The 18,923-nt window shown below is 38.6% G+C and overlaps 1 protein-coding gene across 1 annotated transcript in view; it reads left to right on the plus strand.

Annotated features, from left to right (window-relative positions):
- PREX1 (phosphatidylinositol-3,4,5-trisphosphate dependent Rac exchange factor 1) overlaps positions 1-18,923 on the plus strand; it is a 631,853-nt gene that overhangs the window by 448,347 nt on the left and 164,583 nt on the right. The window contains exons 18-21 of the mRNA XM_053690087.1: positions 2,675-2,823; positions 4,048-4,133; positions 15,022-15,158; positions 16,756-16,912. Coding sequence (XP_053546062.1) covers positions 2,675-2,823; positions 4,048-4,133; positions 15,022-15,158; positions 16,756-16,912 — 529 coding nt within the window. The remainder of the gene's footprint in view (positions 1-2,674; positions 2,824-4,047; positions 4,134-15,021; positions 15,159-16,755; positions 16,913-18,923) is intronic.

The following is an 18,923-nucleotide window of genomic DNA, read 5'->3' on the forward strand; positions in this document are numbered from 1 at the left end:
TATTGGAGCCAATCTTGAAAACTTGCAAGCTTCTGATTCTGCATTGCCCTTGTACAGGGCCGTCTTTAATATTGACTGGACCCCGGGCAAACATTTTCTTGGGCCCCCCCCCCTCCCATGCAATTTCGCTCTCCACCCCAACATCCCAAAAAACAACTAAATCAATTTATTTTTATTTATTTTTTTAAATTATTAGCCCAGCAGTGGATCATCCACTGCTGGGCTAATCATTAAAAAAAAATTGCAATATGTGAAACTGGACCTAAGCAGTACTAATAAGTAAATAAATATATAAATTCCTCCACTTTGGATTAATTTAATATGCTTTTGAATGTGATTCTGGTGTGAGGTTAGCTGGTTAAAGAGATTTAGAGCAGCCAACAGGAGCAAAGCAAGGTAAAGACTGAGGCGGAAGCATAGAGGTGCAGACAGATATAAGTTTACTGACTGGAACAGTAGAACTACTATGGGAAGCTGTAAAATCTGAAACAGAGAGAAATAAAAACTATAAAAATAAACCTTACCTTAATGTGTGAAGTATCAGCATGACACTATACATCAGCCACAGCAGCACATGTCACTACTTTGCTAGGAACAAGTTCCCTCTCATCCTGCACTAGACAATGCTGCATGGGGGAGGGGCATGTGTACACTCACTTATTCTTCCCACTGACACCTTTCTACAAAGCACTGTTTTCCTAACAAACTTCAGTTAGTTGACCTTAGAGCCACAGCAGAAAGAGCAGGGATAAGGGGACCAGCAGACTGCATGTTGTCTGCCCAAGGCTGCATGGATACAGACGAGTCACACAGCCTCAAGACTGAAGAGAGCAGTGTGTGCAGCTGCACAGATGCTCAAATCCTCACGTGCCTGACACTCCAGCTTTCGGCTGCATGCGCCTATAGTCAGCCCTACCCAGAAACAATCCCCACCACCAGAGCAGTTACCTGGTAACAGTGGTAACCCCAGCAGGACCTTTTCTGATGCAGTGGGATTGACTGGATGCCTAGTTAGGGCTTAGCATCCAGTGCTGCACAGTGCACATCTAAAACAGCACATGGCACTAGCTTGGAATGTCACATGACATTGGCACGGTCTGGCACCTTTTCTCACAAATAAATATAAGCAGAGAACGTTTGACTGTGACAATATTAGGACTGACTGTGTGTGTCCCCCATGTTACATGACATCAGCAATCTGGCATGAACTTAAAAAAAAAAAAAAATTTTTTTTTTTTTTAGGACTATAGGGCCCCTCAACAAAGACTGGGCCCAGGGCAGCTGCCCCTTTTGCCCTGTGTTAAAGACAGTCCTGCCCTTGTATTTCTCAGTCAAGCTTGTGCAGCAGCTAATACCAAATATGTTTGTATGTTTGTCAACACCCAGCCCCAATCTAAACACACAGCCCAATTAGCAGGATTCATTACAGCCAATAGATTCCCTCTAAGCCCAGAAAGCCTGCCACGCTTATTTCAGTAATAATTCTGGAATGATTGAGGGAGAGCTTGAAATAAAATCAACATTCTCAGAATATCTCATGATTCATATCAAGTAATGCATTAAAAACAAAATGTTCTCAAACCAAGTCATAATTGTGAGCTGTTTTGTGTTCCCAGAGTGATAATTGCTATAGTAGAAATCTTCATATTTATTTAAGTCTTTCATGGTTACATAAACGTGTTGCATAAAGATGCTTTTTATATCTTCATAATTAAGACTATTAGTTGCTGTTTATTTTCTTGGTTAATATTCTAATGCATTTATTTATACAGGTCTCAAAATAGATTTATTGCAGTGATGTGGTTAAGATGGTAAATGTATATGACCAACATTTGTAAGTCATTTTAAATATTTTTTAGTGGAAAAAGGATATGCTCTTATTCATTACAGCATGTCATATTAGCACTAGCGACCCTACAGTGCTGGGTCATGTGACTACCCGCTGCTGATTGGGGCAGGGTCTGTGTCCGCTATGAACCAGCAATTCTCTGTGGCTTCTTAGGGGTACTTTAACTATGTGTTTAACCCCATTTCATTGGTTAATCACATAGCATTGCAGGCTCACAAGTGTTAAAATGACATGCTGTAACAAATTATAGCATTTCATTTTAACACCATAATGGACCTTTAAAGCTATTATTCATATCTAAAACTTGTATTGAATTGTAGGTTTTCCTCCTTTCTGTCTGCCAAATCAGCTAAACAGAACTTAGCAAAACTCAGCACTGAACCTCTAGAAAGTAACCTCCTACATATGTATTAATTAATGTACCCGGATTTACATCCAGTATGTGTTGGTAGGACCAGTCTGTTTTGAATATACTGTATAATGCTTTTGCAGTGAGAGTCATTTATTTTTGTATGTGACAAAAAAATAACCACATTTTAAAGATAAGGGTATGTAGAATTTTTCTGTAGTTACACTCTTTTGTCTGTCTTCATTAAAAATAACTAATTTTTAAGTTCTAGCATGTTTAAATTGACTTTTTTTTCTTCTCTTCATTTTTCTTCTTTAACAGAAAGTAATGTTTTATAACACAACCAATCTAAAAGTTCAACCAAAGAATTCTAAGTTGATTTTTTTTTTTTCAAGCGAGTAATCAGCTGCTCATTTTAAGAAAGGGATTATCATTGTTTATGTTTCTGATTATCTTTAGCTTTGTCTCTTCTTTAGATGGTTGGACTGCAAGTTGGTAGGAAGATCTACAGCATCAATGAAGACTTGGTTTTTCTTCGTCCATTTTCAGAAGTAGAGACCATGTTAAACCAGTCGTTTTGTTCAAGGCGCCCAATACGGATTCTTGTTGCTACAAAGTCAAAAGAGTAAGACAATATCTGGTGTTTTTATGAGAGAAGATACAGGAGATATTTTGATTAAAACTATTACTTACTGTATATCAATAGTAATATAATAAGTTTCTCACACTTTGTTTTTCTCTTATTAACACACCCAATTAATTGGGTGACTGCTCTACTTTGTAGTAACTGTTAGAATTGTCAGTGTTGTAGGACTGAATCTTGAATTTAAAGTTATTTTTATGATTAGTCTTTTATACCACAGTTTAAATGTAAATGATTTAGTTCTTAGTTATTACTAATGGCAAGATTTATCAAGAGGCGAATGCCCCGGTCGATTGCAGGCTCGCTCCTTTGAGCCTGCAACTGATATTTGTGAATCTGCTCCAAAAACTCTCGCCATTTTGAAGTTGGCAGATGAAAATCAACCTGGATTAATTTGATTGGGGTGATTGGCAAGCCCCACTCTCACACAATTGGTTCCCTGAGGGTAGGGGGGGGCGGGCGGGCTTGCACAAGAGTCTGCCCGTGCAATGCTAAATATGGAGAACAAATGCGCCCCACAATCTGCGATTGAGTGCAGAGAGGTTCACAACATGTGAATCCTATCCGCTTACAGATTAATAAATCTTGCCCTAAGTATGATTTCAAAGCTTCAGAATTAGACATATTACCCCATTATATTGTACAGGCTGATTACAAATGTCTCTTATCTGTATAAGAGTTAGAGGTATTAAAATGGACTCCTAAGACTGGCCCCCATTCCAATCAATCAGAATTTCCATATAGAGTTCACACTCAGCCAATATTTCCCTGGAATGACTGGTATTCTTAAGGTTTGGGTTAATAAAGATAATAATAAAAATATAAATGAATGCACTGTTATGACATAACTGCTTTCATACTAGAATCTAATTGGAAATTAATTATCATTTAAAATCAGTCCTAGCATAATCTTTAATTTATGAATTATGTTTCTGGTAATTAGCATTACATATATATATATATATATATATATATATACACACACATACATACACATATTTACTTGTTTTTTATGTGTTTGACTAGTTTGAGATGATTGATCATTTTCTTATTCAAATGTTAGTTTGAGAACATAGCAAATACACATTTAAAATTGTCTTCCATTACATGAATAACATACATAATCACAGTAGCAGAGGCTTCACATATCTACCTGTCTATCAGAGCTGTATAAAACAGAAGAACTTGTTTATCTATTCCATTCAGGATTATAAAGATTCCAGACTGCTCCCAAGCTCTGTGCTTTCAGGTCAGGGGATCATCTCCACCATATATTCATGCTGTCGGAAGAGGTAAGATGGGTATAGGGTCTTAATGAGAAATCATTAGCTTGATTGTGCAGTAACTGAAAAGGACAACTAGACATGGTCCTTAATACAGTGAAGCAGTTAAGGATGAGCACAATATTAATAACTTAAAGGGACACTGAACCCAATTTTTTTATTTCGTGATTCATATAGAGCATGCAATTTTAACTTTCTAATTTACTCCTATTATCAATTTTTCTTCATTCTCTTGCTATCTTTATTTGAAAAAGAATGGGCCGGCATCTAATCTTACATTCTTGCTTTTCAAATAAAGATCCCAAGAGAATGAAGACAATTTGATAATAGGAGTAAATTAGAAAGTTGCTTAAAATTGCATGCTCTATCTGAATCACAAAAGAAAAAATTTGGGTTCAGTGTCCCTTTAATTTTTTTAGTTGCAACCACTGGAGTATTTTTATGGAATTCTTGAAAATTATTATACATATCCAATTGTTGTCCAGTACACAATTAGCCTTTTTTCTTTCTTTGCTACCCGTAATATGAGTGCTGGTGACAATAATGGTCCTAACATACATCTTTCCCTCTTAAAGAGCCTCAAACCTGCCCTTTGATTCTCATTCGCAGCATGTAATTATTTTCAATTATGGGAAAATGTAAATAATGACAGAGGTCTGTCAATATTTTATTGTTTTGATGTTTACAAGCATTAATAATATCTTCAGCAGGCTTCTTAAATGGATACTCTACCCTAAATAGAAATATGAGCTATGAAGCTCCCGTATTATGTTTGTCATATGTTATTATAATTAAAGCCGTTGGTGCATATACATCCTCCACTTTTATAGAAATAGGCATTTGTTTCCTTCTTAATATGAGGAGAGTCTATGGCTTCATTCCTTACTTGTGGGAATACAGAACCTGGCCACCAGGAGGAGGCAAAGACACCCCAGCCAAAGGATTAAATACCTCCCCCACTCCCCTCATCCCCCAGTCATTCTTTGCCTTTCGTCACAGGAGGTTGGCAGAGAAGTTTCAGAGGATACGGAGTATTTCCTTAGGGAGGGTGGTACCCTTCGGAATGGGACTGGAGTTTTAAGTAGTCTTGTCAGCCTCTCAGTGGGAGCATGTTAGGGTCTGGAGATGCAGGGAGAGTCTTTTTGCAAACCCATCCAGACTCGTATTAACAGCTCCTAAGCAATCAGTGTTGAAGAGTTTCACTGCCTGCTTCTATCACTCAAGTCCATGTCAGAAGCGATGCTACAAGATTGTCAAACTTGAGAAGCCGTGTGTCTGTTCCATGGCAGAGATTCCGGTAAGATCATTTAATTTTTTATACACATATGATAACACAAGAAGACAGGGTCACAGTGTGACTCCTTTTATCTGTATGGAATCAAGGGTTAATATCTCCGGGAAAGGGATTATTGAACAGGGGGGATTTAAGGCATAATTCACTTTATTATGTTTTATGCTGCGACATGTGTGAGATGAGGCTCAGGCAGATGTTGGAAAATTCAGGTTTTACTTTCGTTTTGGATAGCTGTGCAGCCTGTTAGGTTTGGCGTGCTTTTTCCTGTAGCAGGGGCGGTCCTGCATGGTGCACCACGTGACCGGGTATGGTCACACTGATTTCCTCTTTTCTGGCCGTGCAGTTTACAGTAGACAAAGTGGTTTCTCTGTGGGGCCTGGGTCATAGGAGGTGGTGAGTGCCCCAGCCATTGGTATAAAGGTGACATTTATCTTTTTCTATAGTCCATCTTACAAGCGCAAGTTATGGAGGACTCTGATACGTTAGAGGGTACTCCCTCTTTTCCTAAGTCTAATACCTGTCTATATTGTGAGGAGGTTACGGTATATCCACATGCCTTGATAAAGTAATGATATCTAAGAAAACAAAGATGTTTAGTTCCACTGAGCCGTCCACCTTTGAGGAATCTCCATCCCGTGAGATGCATTCCCTGCATCTCCTATTACACATGCAGCTTCCCATTGCACTGCAAATCCTCCTTCTGGAGGGGCCCTCTTACCGCAAGACTTTACTGATCAGCTACAAACGGCAGTGTCTGTGGCCTTCAGTGCTTTACCTCTCCCTGCTAAGCGCAAGCAAAAGGTCAAATATTGCTATCCTTCCCAGGGGTCATCTAGTAACTTGTTGAATTTATCTGATACAAGATTATCCGATGATGAAGATGCCTCTGATACTTCAGAGGATGCTCTTTCTGGGTCGGAATCTGCTGCCTCTAAGCCTCCAGCTGCAGAGGAACCAGACTTTAGATTTAGGATTGAACACTTACGCTTTCTGTTAAAGGAAGTTTTGGGTACTTTAGAGGTTCCAGAACCTAAATTACCTGAGGAACCTTGTATTCTTAAACTAGATAAGGTCTACGAGGACAGGGTTGTACCACAGACTTTTTAAGAAATGATTCCCGGTTCTGGACACTCAATTGGAGTTGTGGGGTTCCATCCCTAAGGTGGATGGCACTATTTCCACGTTTGCTAAACACACTACTATCCCGCTTGAGGATAGTTAATTGTTTAAAGAGCCCATGGATAAGAAGCTAGAAACTCTGTTGAGAAAGTTTCAGCACATGGGATACTTGTTTCAACCGGCAGCGGCAGTTGCTGCAGTGGCTGGAGCCGCTACCTATTGGTGCGACTATCTAAATTGATCGAGGTAGAAGGTCCCATTAAAATGATCCAGGAAAGAATTAAGGCCTTGAGGGTAGCTAATTCTTTTATTTGTGATGCAAATATGCAGATTATTTGCCTGAATTCCAAGGCGTCAGGTTTTTCTGTGCTAGCCCGTAGGGCACTCTGGCTGAAGTCTTGGTCTGTGGACATGACTTCTAAATCTAGACTTCTTTCCCTTCCATTTAAGGGGAAGATTCTTTTTGGTCCAGGCCTGGACTCAATCATATCCACGGTCACTGGAGGCAAAGGTGCCTTTTTACCGCAGGATAAGAAGAACAAACCTAAAGGACAAGGTCCTAATTTTCATTCCTTTCGTTCGGATAAATCCCAATGCCAGCAGCCCTCCGTGAAGCCTGAACAGTCCAAGGGAACTTGGAAACCGACTCAGTCTTGGAATAAATCCAAGCAGAACAAGAAGCCCCCCAAAGCAAAGTTGGCATGAACGGGTGGCCCCCGATCCATCTCTGGATCGTGTTGGGGGCAGACTATCTCTCTTTTTGGAGGCTTGGCTGGGGGATGTGCAAGACCCTTGGGTCCTGGAGGTCATCACCCAAGGATACAGGATAGGTTTCAAATCTCATCCACCCAGGGGCAGATTCCTCTTGTCAAAACTGTCTTTAAGACCAGAAAAACGAGAGGCTTTTCTAGGGTGCGTGAGGGATCTCTCCTCCCTGGGAGTCATTGTACCAGTACCACTAGCAAGGATAGAGGTCTAGGGTACTACTTAAACCTTTTTGTGGTCCCAAAGAAGGAGGGAACTTTTCGCCCGATTCTGGACCTAAAGTGCTTAAACAAGTTCCTTTCGGTCCCATCATTCAAGATGGAGACGATAAGGTCCATTCTGTCCTTAGTTCAAGAAGGACAGTTCATGACTACGATAGATTTGAAGGATGCTTACCTTCAAGTTCCAATCCACAAGGAGCACTTCAAGTTCCTAAGATTTGCTTTCCTGGACCAGCATTTCCATTTTGTAGCACTTCCATTTGGTCTAGCTACTGCCCCAAGAGACTTTACGAAGGTTCTGGGGGCCCTGCTCGCAGTTGCGAGAATCAGAGGTATAGCAGTAGCACCATACTTAGACGACATCCTGGTTCAGGCACCATCCTGTCGGCTGGCAGAGGACCATTCAAAAGCTCTTCTGCTTCTTCTTCGATCTCATGGATGGAAGATAAACTTAGAAAAGAGTTCTCTTTTTCCCAGTACCAGGGTGGAATTCCTGGGTACGATACTAGACTCAATATCCATCAGGATATTTCTTACATACCAGAGACGTTATAAAATAACTTCCAGTTGTCTTGCCCTACAGACCACCTTAAAGCCCTCTGTGGCCCGGTGTATGGAGGTAATTGGGCTCATGGTGTCCAGCATAGACATGATTCTATTTGCCAGATTACATCTCAGACCTCTTCAGCTGTTCATGCTGAATCAGTGGAACGGCAACCACTCAGATCTGTCGCAACAGATTTCTCTGGACAAACGGTAGCGAGAATCGTTCTCTTGCTGGCTCTGTCCAGATCACCTGTCCCAAGGGACATCATTCTTGAGACCATCCTGGGAGATTGGGACTACGGACGCAAGTCTATCAGGATGGGGAGCTGTTTGGGGGTGCCAGGAAGGCACAGGGCCTGTGGACTCAAGAAGAATCTCTCCTCCCAATCAACATTTTGGACTTCGAGCAATCTTCAATGCTCTGAAGGCTTGGCCTCTTCTGGGTTCGTCCCAATTTATCAGATTCCAATCAGACAACATAACCTTGGTGGCTTACATCAACCATCAGGGGGCAACGAGGAGCTCCCTAGCAATGAGGGAAGTATCTCGTATTCTGGAATGGGTGGAGGCCCACAACTGCTTGCTGTCAGCGATCCACATTCCGGGTGTGGACAACTGGGAAGCGGATTTCCTCAGCAGACAATCCTTTCATCCGGGGGAATGGTCTCTCCATCCCAAGGTGTTTGCTGAGATTTGCAACAGATGGGGACACCGGAGATGGATCTCATGGCATCCCAGCTCAATTCCAAGCTACCCAGATATGGGTCGCGGTCCAGGGATCCTCATGCCGAGCTAATAGATGCATTAGCAGTGCCTTGGAGGTTTAATCTAGTTTACATTTTTCCACCGTTACCACTTCTTCCTCGGGTAGTGGCCCACATCAAACAGGAGCAAGCTTCGGCAATACTAATTGCTCCATCGTTGCCGCAAAGGATGTGGTTCACAGACCTGGTGGGGATGTCTTCATCTCCTCCATGGAGGTTACCTTGTCGCAGGGATCTGCTGGAACAGGGTCCTTTTGTTCATCAAAATCTAGATTCTTTGAAGCTGACTGCGTGGAGATTAAACACTTAGTCCTATTCAAGAGAGGTTTTTCTGAGAGAGTGATTGATACTCTCAATCAAGCTCGAAAGCCGGTCACATCTATCATAAGGTGTGGAGGACCTACTTATTCTGGTGTGAAGAGCGTGGATTCCCTTGGCATAAGATCACGGTTTCCAGGATTCTTCCAGGATGGTCTGGAAAATGGCCTTCCTGCTAGTTCCCTAAAGGGACAGATATCGGCTCTATCTGTTTTGTTGCACAAGAGACTCGCTGAGCTTCCTGATGTTCAGTCTTTTGTTCAGGCTCTGGCTAGAATCATCCCTGTGTTTAGATATTCTGCTCCTTCTTGGAGTTTAAATCTAGTTCTTAAAGTTTTGCAGAGGGCTCCATTTGAGCCTATGCATGTGGTTGACATTAAATTACTGTCTTGGAAGGTTCTTTTTCTACTAGGTATTGCTTCGGCATGCAGAGTATCTGAGTTGGCTGCCTTGCAATGTGAGCATCCTTACCTAGTTTTTCATGCTGATTGTGGTTCCTTCCTTGTGTCCTAATCCTCCTCCTTCGAAAGAACGGTTACTTCATAATTTGGATGTGATTCTGGCTTTGAAGTTCTATCTTCAAGCTACGAAGGGATTTAGACAGACTTCTTTGCTTGTTGTCTATTCTGGGAAGCGTAGAGGGCAGAAGGCCTCTTCCACTTTTTTATCTTTTTGGTTGAGGAGTTTTATTCGCTTAGCATATGAGATAGCGGGACATACGCCTCCTCAAAGGATTAAGTCTCATTCATCTAGAGCTGTGGCTTCTTCTTGGGCCTTTAAGAATGAGGCCTCTATGGAGAAGATTTGTAGGGCGGCTACCTGGTCCTCCTTACATACCTTTTCAAAATTTTACAAATTTGACATTTTTGCTTCGGCTGAAGCTGCTTTTGGGAGAAAGGTTTTGCAGGCTGTGGTGCCCTCAGAATAGGGTCCTCCTCTTTTTTTACCCTTCCATTTTCATTCAGTGTCCTCTAGAGCTTGGGTATATGTTTCCCACAAGTATGGAATGAAGCCGTGGACTCTCCTCATATTAAGAAGGAAAACATAAATTAGGCCTGCCAGATAATTTCTTTTCCTTCTGTATGAGGAGACTCCACGGCCCCCGCCCATGTTCTCCGTTGGGCGGACCAAAATTTTTTGTTTATTCTTCTGGCACCCTTTATACCCTGATATTTCTCCTACTGTTCCTTGTTCCCTCGGCAGAATGACTGGGGGAGTGGGGGAGGTATTTAAGCCTTTGGCTGGGGTGTCTTTGCCTCCTCCTGGTGGCCAGGTTCTGTATTCTCACAAGTAAGGAATGAAGCCGTGGACTCTCCTCATACAGAAGGAAAGGAAATTATCTGGTAAGCATAATATGTGTTTTTTTAATAATAATAATAATAATAATAATACTAATAATAATAAAAATAATTATAATACAGCAAAAGTGTAGGTGATATATTGTATATTTATTCAGGGCAAACTGCCCCTTTAAGGTTGATATTTGATATGTAGCTATATTAAATTTATGGTTCTTTCTGATTATTTACATTCTGAAGCTATTTATAAAGAATACGTTTGCAAGTGTTCAGTGTAATGTCTGTAACAAGTTAAAAACAAGATGAATGACCCTTAAATATACAGCATTTATTAAGCACCTACAGATGTTTAGTTGCTTGGGCTGCAGGTTTGTTCAGGATTCCAACATCTGTTTTATTTTTTCATATGGATATATTCTGGTGTAAGGAAATGGTGGTAGACCATTTTATTGTCCCTGTAGGGATTAATTTATTTATATGTATTTAGCCAGGTATATTTACTTTGGCTTGCGCTGCATTTATATTTTATAAATCTTTGGTTACACTACTAAATATATATTTTTTTAAATTTAATTTTCCAAATATTCCAGGGCAGAAACAGTGAACTTTGACATTTTTTTCTCCATTCATATATTTTATATTGAAGGGATATAAAACTCAAAACAATTATTTTGTGATTCAGACAGAGCATATCATTTTTAAAAAAAGTTTCCAATTTACTTCTATTATCAAATTTGCTTTGTTCCCATGTTGTTCTGTGTTGAAGCGATACCTAGGTAGGCATCTGGACTAGAGCACTACATAGTAGGAAATAGTGCATCCACCTAGTGCTCTTCCAAATGGATAATATTCTTGTAAAACTGCTGCCATATAGTGCTCGAGAAATGGGCCCACTCCTAAGAATACGTTCTTGCTTTTCAACAAAAGATACCAAGAGAATGAAGAAGAAAAAATGAGAATAAGTATATGTTTGGGTCTTTTTCAGCTCATATGGGTCATTTCAGAGCTGCTAAGAATTCTAGGAAGACTTAATAACATTTGCTTGTTTAATCTGGTTCCAGGATGGGACCTCAGGTATCTAAAGCATCTGTTGGTCAGTGACAGTTCATGCCACTAGAGCTTATGGAATTTTTATGGTCATCATTTTGAATAATAGGACAATGCGTTTGTTTTTATGTCAGTCTTGCAAACGTCACTTCCTGAAATCTAGGCTATCATACATTACTGTAGGTTCATTCTAGTTATATCATACATTCCTCCCTGTAGGTCGTTTTGGTACAGATTCCAGTAGTAGTTGAATATGACACTATGAAGTAGGATCTTTTTAAGTCCCACCCTGATAGACCTCTTCTTGTTGGACCTTTTGCCTGGAATGTTTTTACGCAATTATTAATAGGAATAATCCATTTTTCCCAGTAGTTCCCTATCTGGGCTGCACATGAACTTGAGGGAAATGTGTGTGTGTGTGGGGTGGGGGAGGTGGGTGATCTTTTAAAGCTTCTACCTATTCCAAGCAGTCATAAGTACTGCACTAGTATCAGAATATTTCATTACTTCCAGGGTGAAGAAAGTGAAAAGTCTACATCTTGTTTTCTCTTAGAACTTGTTCTTTGTGGTAAATTCTTCATGAAAATTAAAGGGACGTTGAAACCCAATTTTATTCTTTCGTGATTCAGATAGAGCATGCAATTTTAAGCAACTTTCTATTTACTCCTATTATCAAATTTTCTTAATTCTCTTGGTATCTTTATTTGAAAAGCAAGAATGTAAGTTTAGATGCCGGCCCATTTTTTGTAAACAACCTGGGTTGTTCTTGCTGATTGGTGGATAAATTCACCCACCAATAAACAAGTGCTGTCCAGTGGTCTGAACCAAAAATTGACTGACTCCTTAGCTTAGATGCCTTCTTTTTCAAATAAAGATAGCAAGATAATGAAGAAAAATTGATAATAGGAGTAAATTAGAAAGTTGCTTAAAAGTGCATGCTCTATCTGAATCACGAAAGAAAAAAATTGGGTTCAGTTTCAATGTAAGCAAATATTTATCCAGGATGTTCTTACTACATTCACTAAACTCTGTATGAGTGGTGACACTTTCCAGGCTCAGTAATCCATATTGCCACATTTTAAATGATGAAACATAATGAAGCAAAATTAAAATAACTGCAACTCAGGAACATACATTTATATATGTATATATATATGTGTGTGTGTATGTGTGTATATATATATATATATATATATATATATATCTCAAAAGAAATAAATATATAGAAAAAAGGTAAAAATTAGAAATAAGGGAGATAAACAGATTCCCTAGCCAGCACTCTCCATGTAAAAATGATTAAATCTACAGGGAATCTTAATGTGTGTGTGTGTGTGGGGGGGGAGGGGGGGGTATATGAATCCACCAAGATTAAAGAACCAGAATACACAAATTTCTAAAGAAGATACAAATTTTATTATCGTACCTATATCTAAAACATGTACAAAGTATTAATACACCTTAAATATTAAAAAAACACTCATGGCCATGGTAATAAAGGACTCACACAAATTAGACGTCTATGAGGCTAAAGATTAGTATAATGACAGTAACACTGTCAATATTTAGCCATAAATATATGCAATAACACCCAAAAGTACAGTGCTAGTCATTAACTCAGTAGCAACATAATGCATTTAACAATTAAATCAAAAGATGTACAGACATGAGGTTAGGTCTGTCTAGCAAAGCTTGGGATGTTGACACTTTACTCGGAAACATGCATATGTGACATAGCCGTCAAAAATTATACAGTCCAGCGATAGTAAGCAGGTAATAGCAGTGCATCCAATCGGCACGCATATATATAGCATGTAAGGGTAGCTGTTGTCTTAAGCAGTTCATGCGGGTTAATGAAAGTCATGCATAGCAGTCAAATGTAGCAGAATTACAGTCCCACAGTGTAGGGAAGTGAAACAGGCAATACGTATGGCAAGATTAATGCATTTCAATTGTTGTAGCCTCGAGGTACTCCTACTGAGAGTTATACTCTCGCCTTCTAAGTCTCACCACCTTAAACTTGACTGTTTTTCGGCAAACTGCTGATGATCGTTTCCCCGCTTGTAGCTTGTCCAAACTTAAACTCTATGGTCCCCTTACAGTTAGGACTGTATTGGCTTCCTCTATAGTCATTAGATGTTACAGCAGACTTCTGTTTTACTTGGGTGGCCCACGCAGAGTCATGTAAAACACGCAACACGTGTTTCACCACTAGGAGGTTCCGGTGTGGCTTCTTCACAGTGTATCAGTGCTGTGTGTGTATATGAATATATATATATATATATATATATATATACACACACACACATATCTAATTCTTAATGTTCTTAATAACTATGGTGACACTTAGCCAATAAATAAAATAAACTAATATTCCTTCAGTGTTAATATATCTGGATCATTGTAAATCATTCTGTGGATGTATTCTCTTTAAATGTAGTTGCCTCTTAAGCTATTCTGTCTGTTTATTGTTAATAGTGTTGATATATTATATACTGTTATTGTTCGGCAATACAATTATATATATATTGGACTTTAATACTGCACAAGGATTGTCTTGTACAACTAAAAGTCTATCTATATGTCATCATCTAATTACCTGTTATGATTTGTTGATGAATTCTCTTGAGTAGACCTTTGCTTTTCCGTAAATTTTGCAATGGTTTTAGGAATACCCAGCTGTTTACATTGTAAGAAAGGTCATGGAAGCCAAGTGTAAGAAAAGCTAATGCTTTATTGACTATAACTTGGTTCTTATTTGCTGCTGTGACTGTTCATTTAAAGTGACAAGTCTGTTATTAATCATGAAGTAAAGGAAGGAATTTAGAGATACTGATCTTGTAAAAACTAAAGTCAAACTAAAGAGAAAAAAAATGAAATTCTTCTAAAGAGAGAGAATTAAAATATTCCAATGAAGAAAATTGAAGCTATTAAAAATAATATGAATACAGACTTTTTGCAAAAGATGTCTGCTTTTTGTTCTTTTCTTTTACATTATTTTTTATTTGTGGATGAAGCAGAACAAACATTGTATAAAGACACCAACCAATAGTGATGCACAATTTATTCTTCTTATTTGTGGAAAAATATTTTGATTTCTTGGCACGATTCACATCTCCTTTATCAGTGATCCAGCCTTATGACTGAACTATTTTCCTTTTTTTCCCAGTGTTATTCATGTCCACAAGCGCGGTGTTATATTCTATATTTAGCTATAATTTATTTATGTAAAAGGAGGCATGATTGGAGCCAGATATATATAATGTTTGCAGAAACATCTTTACAGTTTCACTGACATTGTTAAACTGTTTGATATGTTTCATTACTTTTTATATTATGAGTGCATGTGATGTGTATCCAGTGATGGATTTTTATTTTTAAATCACAGTTGCCTGAAAAAACTCGTAACTTGTTTTGTAGTTGTAAAATCTGAATCGCACCTTTTTAATGACAATCAGTGTTTAGAAAAAACAAAGTGTAAAATGATATTGGAGTCAATGCAATTATTTCATTTTATTGATGTTGTAGGTTCTCAGGCTGCCGCTGTTGGTCTTCATCCCGGGCAATGTATTTTGAAGGTGAATGGAAACAATGTCATTCTTGATAGCCACTTGGAGGTTTTGGAGCACTTTGCAGCTTATCGCAACAATCCGGCAAACCCATTGGTGAGTAAAACACAAGACTTATAACAAATATAAGAGAAAGCCCAGCTTATTATTAGTACTGTGATCGTTAGTAACACTTTAGTGTATTCAAAATGATTCTGCATAAACATAATACTCATCTTGTGCTTGTAGGAGGGTTTTTCTTTTAGTATGTTTTGAGGTTCTCCTTCAGAGCTACAGTTTTTATTTTTAAACAGTAACAATTAGATAGTGATGTTAAAGGGACATTAAACTGCGGAGTACAACTACAATAGAATGGCTACTACTCACCACACTATTGTTTTAACTCCTGTAGCTGTCTTCAAAGTTGTTCTCTTTTTTTAATCCCTTACAATTATCAGTTAGTGAAGCTCTGCATCTTCACACTGGGCCCCTCCATCTCGTAGCTTATATTTATTTAGCTTTCAAACTGCAAAAAAACTGCACAAATTTAACACTTTGACTCTCTGTTATGTGAGCGAAACTGAAATGCAAGGTACAGCTATCAAAAAGTCAGTAAGATCACAGATCTGAGAAAGTGCTCTGCTTCTGTCACAGGATACAACAATACAAGATGGCGGCACTCAGTATAAAATGCATAGCTTTAGCAACTGGCTTCTGTAAGTTAAAATAAGAGAGCAAATTTAAAGGGAGCTGCAGGTACAGGAAGAAAGTTAATACCATGGTGTGTAATAACCATGCTTGTGTAGTTGTACCCAGCAGTTTAATGTCCCTTTAATGGCCTAAAGTTACTTTTAATATATTCAATGCTCTTGTTCTCTTTCTAATCAAGTAGTGGTAACTAAAGGGACATGAAACCCAAAATTAACATTGTGTGATTCAGATAGAGAATACAATTTTAAACAGCTTTTCAATTTACTTTAGTGATGCACTACTGGGAGGTAGCTAAATGCAGTGGGTGAGCCAATAACATAAGGCATATATGTGTAGACACCAATCAGCAGCTCCTGACCCTCCCTAAATATCCTTTTCATCAAAGGATATTAGGAAAACAATACGAGCAGGAACGAGCTACATTGAGTGTAATGGCGCGTTCGGGCCGTGCTGTGACTAGACAGCTGCCCAGATGCGCTCGGGGGAAAACCTGACCCGCTCAGTAGAGCACAGAGGGCGGGTCTGAAAACCCCTCTTTTTTAATCAAATTTCAGCTGCAATATTATGTTGCATAAAGTTTGCGCTAAGATAATGTTATATAATTTTGCACTATGTGCAGAATTATATAACATTATTGTCTAGGTTTACTGCAACTTTAAGTTTTTGTTATTTGATTCTTGAGCATTTCAAGTCTATATGTACTAAAAAAAATATAAGACAAACTACAAGCATAGAAATAATTTACAATATGTTTTTTTAGAGAGAAAAAAATAAAACAAAATGTAAACTGTGATTATTGTTCAGTGTTTCATCTTTAGATACCACTGTATATTTGGAGTAACATTTAGCCTTTTCTTCATGGAAGCTGGAGAAAAAGGGGCAATGGACAAGCTATAGTCATAGATATTTCTTATACACATATTCAGCTCCATAATTGCTCATAAACGTCTTTTGAACCTGCATACATTTTCCCACCTGATCCAGTATCTTGCTTTTGGTTTAGGGATTGTTCCAATGGATCTACAGAACACATGAAGATGCAGAGGAGGACAGAGCTCAAAAAGCAACAACTGATGAATGTCTAAATGGCAGTCTGTGTGAAGATGGGAGTTCCACTCTCTGTATAGACAGGGGTGAAACCTTACACGAGAGCCAAGCAGGTAAAAAACAGCCTTTAACACTTCTTCACCCATATGTGCACATGAGACAGACTACATAATGAGTGCTGGAAGAACCCTTGGCTATTAAAAGATGTATATATGAAATAATCCCCAGAGCCTTAATTATATCTGAGAGACCATTTTATTAAAATGATCAAATTTATCAAGTAGTCAGCTCATCAAATCAGGCTTCCAATTCAGTTCACTGCTCTAGACCTGTTAAAGACTTTTTTTCCAACAAAACTAACAGTATGTCTGTAAGCATTCTTGTTAGGGGGAAAAAAACACTTCATTGAACAGTAAATCATAGTGTTCAATACCTAGGGGAAAATACAGTACTGAAGTGCAATTTTAGATATCTGTACAACTCTATTGTTTTGAAACTAGAAATTATTGTGGACACAAAGTCTATAAAAATACTTAAAGGAATATATGTGTATATGTGTATATATTTATATAAATATATATATATATATATATATATATATATATAAAAGCAATTACATAAATCGCTGCGTGAATTAAACATAATTTCAAAGGCATCATAAAATTGTGATGTGAAGTGATAGGCTTTTTACTCTCACATCATTGACTTTAGTTACATAAATGAGTCGGTATATTATAAGATTGTCCCCAAAACCTCAAGGGAACAACAGAAAAGTGATCTTGTCACAAGAACTCTACTCTTAACCAATAATATAATTTTATGACGTGCTATAAACAATGTATTATCATTTTGTGTCGTTTTACAGTATAATTAAAAAAATTTAAGTTCAAACACTTTATTGCCATTCTATTGGTCATATTTGATTTATTTGTAAGTTTAAAAAATTAGGAATTAGAAAAGTTCATAAAAATGTGAAAAACTTCCCAAAAAGTGTATTTCTTTTTAAAGACACGATGAGTCCATGGATCATCATCCTTACTTGTGGGATATTCACCTCCTGGTCAGCAGGAGGAGGCAAAGAGCACCACAGCAGAACTGTTAAATAGCTCCTCCCTTCCCTCCCACCTCAGTCATTCTATTTGCCTACGTTAGTGATAGGAAGAGGTAAAGTGAGGTGTTAGAAAAGATTATTCAATCAAGTGTTTATTATTTTTAAAGTAGTGCCAGAGAGTGCTGCTTTGTTCTAGGGTGTAGCCGTAATCCATATCAGTCTCTTCAGTAGAGCTTTGGGTGGCTTTAGAGCAATAGGAACTGGTGGGACATAATTCTCACTGCGCCTCCTATACATTGATGCTGCCCTTCACCTAACAGCCTAAGCAAAGTTAACTCAGGCTTTTTGATTTCCACAGGGCTATGGGAGGGAGAGGACCTCCTAAACCTGCTGAGCTGCCCTGCTGTCAGGCAGAATACAAAGGTAAGTGCTGACTTTGTTTGTATTCTGGGAACAATAATCTCTCAGAGGCAAGTGGGCACTTTAACCGTTTTCATGTTACATAAGGCAGAGATCCTTGTGTAGGGACATCTATCTCTCTGGTTAATAGAGGGTAATGGAGGACAGCTATGAGTACAGGGGCTAGGGAGCTAATTTTTATTGTTGGTGGTGTTTTTTCCTATCGGGTTAATGTTACAGACTTCAACCGATCGGTTAGGTTTGACTGTGATGCCCACGATGGGCGGGGCTAGCGATTTGCGCGTTTTCAGAGTATTAACTGCGTAACTCTCAGCCGTAGCTGCCATAGCCTGCAAGGAAGGCGTCGGCTCTTTGTGGCTTTACAACCGCAGGGTTTCCTAATAAAAGCATGCGGTTATAGCGTTATTGCTTGATTAAACATCCGGATCGTTCCTGCTTCAGAGATTGAGGGAGTGTTTCCATTTTGGCAGGTAGGCACCTTGGTAGAGTTGCTGAGGTGTAGGGGTGTTTTAAATTTTTTTCTGTTTAGCTACTGGGATATGTTTTTAGCTATAACAGTAAAAAAGTTAACAGTAACGGTTTTTGTTCTGTTATCAAATTTTTGGAGATTGAATAATTTGATTAATTTGTCTTTTTTTGTTGAGCACATAATT

Source organism: Bombina bombina, chromosome 1, assembly GCF_027579735.1.
Source record: "Bombina bombina isolate aBomBom1 chromosome 1, aBomBom1.pri, whole genome shotgun sequence".
Classification (NCBI taxonomy): domain Eukaryota; kingdom Metazoa; phylum Chordata; class Amphibia; order Anura; family Bombinatoridae; genus Bombina; species Bombina bombina.